This window comes from Mandrillus leucophaeus, unplaced genomic scaffold (genome assembly GCF_000951045.1).
Source record: "Mandrillus leucophaeus isolate KB7577 unplaced genomic scaffold, Mleu.le_1.0 Scaffold1197, whole genome shotgun sequence".
NCBI lineage: Eukaryota > Metazoa > Chordata > Mammalia > Primates > Cercopithecidae > Mandrillus > Mandrillus leucophaeus.
This window is the reverse complement of record NW_012100287.1, coordinates 368,828-372,119: the sequence shown is the minus strand read 5'-3', so window position 1 is coordinate 372,119 and position 3,292 is coordinate 368,828. Positions and strand designations below refer to the sequence as shown.

Sequence of the window (3,292 nt, the reverse complement as noted above, 5' to 3'; positions counted from 1 at the left end):
TATATCTAAGTTGTAGCATATATCAGAACTTTGTTCCTTTTTATGACGGAATAGTATTTCATTGTACAGATATACTACACTGTGTTTACCCCATTCATCTGTAGATGGACACCGAGATTGCTTCCACCTTTTGGCTATTGTGAATGATGCTGCAACGGGTACTGTTATACAAGTATCTGAGTCCCTGTTTTCAATTCTTTTGGGTGTATATCTAGGATTTGGAATTGTGGATCATACGATAATTATGTTTGCTTTTTAAGGAATTGCCAGATTGTTTTCACAATGCCTGCACCATTTTACAGTTCCATCAGCAATGTATGAGGGTTCTAATTTCTCTACATACTCACCAACACTTATTATTTTGTGTGTTCTTATTTGATTTAAAAAAAAAATAGCAGCCATCCCGGTAGGTGTAAAGTGGTATTGTGGTTTTGATTTTCACTTCCCTAATGGTGAATGCTGTTGAGCATTCCCTCATGTGCTATTAGATATCTGTACATATTCTTTGGAAAAACGTCAAAAATGCTCAAGTCCTTTGGCCATTTTCCAACTGAGTCTGTCTTTTTGTTGTGCTCAGGAGTTATTTATATATTCTGGACATTAAAGACTTATCAGGCCTTTTCCGGTTGCAGCGCCGCGCGGTTAGGTTCTCTCGTCCTCGGTCGCAGCCATGCCGTCCAAGGGCCCGCTGCAGTCGGTGCAGGTCTTGGGACGCAAGAAGACAGCCACAGCTGTGGCGCACTGCAAACGCGGCAATGGTCTCATCAAGGTGAACGGGCGGCCCCTGGAGATGATTGAGCCGCGCACGCTACAATACAAGCGGCTGGAGCCAGTTCTGCTTCTCGGCAAGGAGCGATTTGCTGGTGTGGACATCCGTGTCCGTGTGAAGGGTGGTGGTCACGTGGCCCAGATTTATGCTATCCGTCAGTCCATCTCCAAAGCCCTGGTAGCCTATTACCAGAAATATGTGGATGAGGCTTCCAAGAAGGAGATCAAAGACATCCTCATCCAGTATGACCGGACCCTGCTGGTAGGTGATCCCCGTCGCTGCGAGTCCAAAAAGTTTGGAGGCCCTGGTGCCCGTGCTCGCTACCAGAAATCCTACCGATAAGCCCATCATGACTATCAAAATTCACCTGTATAATAAACAGTTTTTGAGGAAAAAAAAAAGACTTATCAGATACCTGATTCCCAAATATTTCTCCCATTCTGAAGCTGCCGTCAATTTAATATCCCTTGATGCCCCCAAATTTTTAATTTTGTCAAGTCCTGTTATCTATTTTTAATTTTTTGTATATGTTTTTGATGTTATATCTAAGAATCCACTGCCAAATCCAAGGTCATAAAGATTTTCCTTTATGTTTTCTTTTGTTTGTTTGAGATGGAGTTTCACTCTTGTTGCCCAGGCTGGAGTGCAATGGTGCGACTTCGGCTCACCACAACCTCCGCTTTCCAGGTTCAAATGATTCTCCTGCCTCAGCCTCCTAAGTAGCTGGGATTACAGGCATGCATCACCATGCCCGGCTATTCTTTTATGTTTTCTTCATGAATTTAGCTCTTGTATTTGGGTTAATCCATTTTGAGTTAATTTCTGTGTATGACGTGAGGTGGGATTGAACTTTGTTCTTTTCGCATGTGGAAATCCAGTTGTCACAGCATCATTTATTGAAGTGACTCTTCTTTCCTCATTGAGTGTATTTGGCATCCTTTCCAAAAAGCAGTTGGGCCATAAACATGTGAGTTTATTTCTGGACTCTTGATTCTATTCCATTGGTCTATATATCTATCTGTACCCAAGACCACACTATTTCGATTAGTATAGCTTTGTCATTAAGTTTTGAAATCAGAACGCATGAATCCTCTGACTTTATTCTTTTTCAGAATTGTTTTGGCCATCTGGACCACTTGCAATCTCATATGAAATTGTGGATCTGCTTTTTCATTTCTGCAACTTTTAGCATTTAATAAACAGATTTTTTAAAACTTAGATTTACCATTAAAAATATATAGCTGAAGAGTAATGTTTTTGCCAATTTGGTATTTTAAAAGCCTGGCTTAGACAGCTAATACTCTATAAAGGACAAACAGTATTAACTGTAGAAATATGTTCCAGTAACATCTTGGAACGCTACTACTGTTGCTTCACAGTCTAACTGGTTCAGGACTCCTAAGACCCTCAGGGCTCGCAGTTCAACATTATCCTGGGTTTGCAACTGGTTATGGCTTAGCTGAAACTTGGTTCTAGTCACTGACCTGTCAGTTCCCAGATTATAGTGATTGCACATGTCCTGGGGATGAAAGAAGACACCACTTTTAAATTCCTATTGTCTTTCAGCTCAAAGCACATTTGAGTCATAACTTCATGCTTAACTTATCAGAGTAGGCCTGATTTCAAAACCAGTTTTTGCTGCCCAGAAGGAACGAGAACATAAAAATGAAAGAAAAATAAAAAACCGCTATAGGTTCACATGACCTTATCCAAAATCTGTGATGTCAAAACCTAGTGTTTCAGAATTCAGAATTTTTCAGAATTAAAAGAAAAAAACAAAACCTTTTACATGTATATATTGTCTCCACTACTAATGCATCCCCAGTGAAGTCTGGAACAGCACATCTTACCCAAACACATTCATATTTTGCAGCCAGATAATATAAATATTCATATGAGGGGGAGGACGCTAAAAATGTACATAGTCTTGTGTTGGCTGAGGTCAGATATCTACATCAAATGAATTCAGCTCTGTCAAATTTTATAACCAAATGAATTGCCAGAAAATTTTTTTCAGCACTTTATGGATGTTTGAATTCTAAGGAATTGTGAACCTGTAACAACTAAGAATATATTCAGCATCCAATAACAGATTACACAAAACCTCAGTATAGCTGCTTGTCATATACACACAGAGCAAAAGGTTGGCCAATTACCTTCGAAGGAAAAACTAACTGGCTGGAAAAGGGAAAGACCCCACAGGGTCTCATTTCCTCTAATCATCTCACAAATTGAGTATTTACCAAATCAGTATTTCCCCCAGTGATCAGCTACAAATAAACTCTAACCCAGAAAGTAAATCCTAAATTTAGATAAAAGGAAAGTCAGAACTGATATACCACTTTTAATTATCCAAATGAACAGAAAATAGTCATTAATAGCTAATATTAGCAAAGGAGCTGGGAATAAACACATATTGGCAGTGTGGGGTGGTATAAGCTTTCTGGGTAGCAATTTGGTGAGTATAGCAAAAGCTTTAAAATTATTCATACCCAGCCGGGCGTGGTGGCTCACACCTGTAAT

At 39.6% G+C, this 3,292-nt stretch overlaps 2 protein-coding genes across 6 annotated transcripts in view; one reads left to right on the top strand and one right to left on the bottom strand.

Annotated features, from left to right (window-relative positions):
- ANO6 (anoctamin 6) overlaps nucleotides 1-3,292 on the bottom strand; it is a 247,446-nt gene that overhangs the window by 143,982 nt on the left and 100,172 nt on the right. The window lies entirely within an intron of this gene.
- LOC105530030 (40S ribosomal protein S16-like) lies at nucleotides 615-1,170 on the top strand. Of its 2 annotated transcripts, XM_011967366.1 has the most exons (2): nucleotides 615-769; nucleotides 821-1,170. In XM_011967366.1, exons 1-2 carry the CDS (start codon nucleotides 671-673, stop codon nucleotides 1,109-1,111), a joined length of 390 nt encoding a protein of 129 aa, XP_011822756.1. In that variant the 5' UTR covers nucleotides 615-670; the 3' UTR covers nucleotides 1,112-1,170. The 2 variants fall into 2 exon arrangements, with proteins under 2 accessions (XP_011822756.1, XP_011822749.1); XM_011967359.1 differs by having other exon boundaries at nucleotides 616-1,170.

Coding starts and splice junctions, on each gene's coding strand:
- LOC105530030 (XM_011967359.1), top strand. CDS start 671: ATGCCGTCCAAGGGCCCGCTGCAGTCGGTGCAGGTCTTGGGACGCAAG.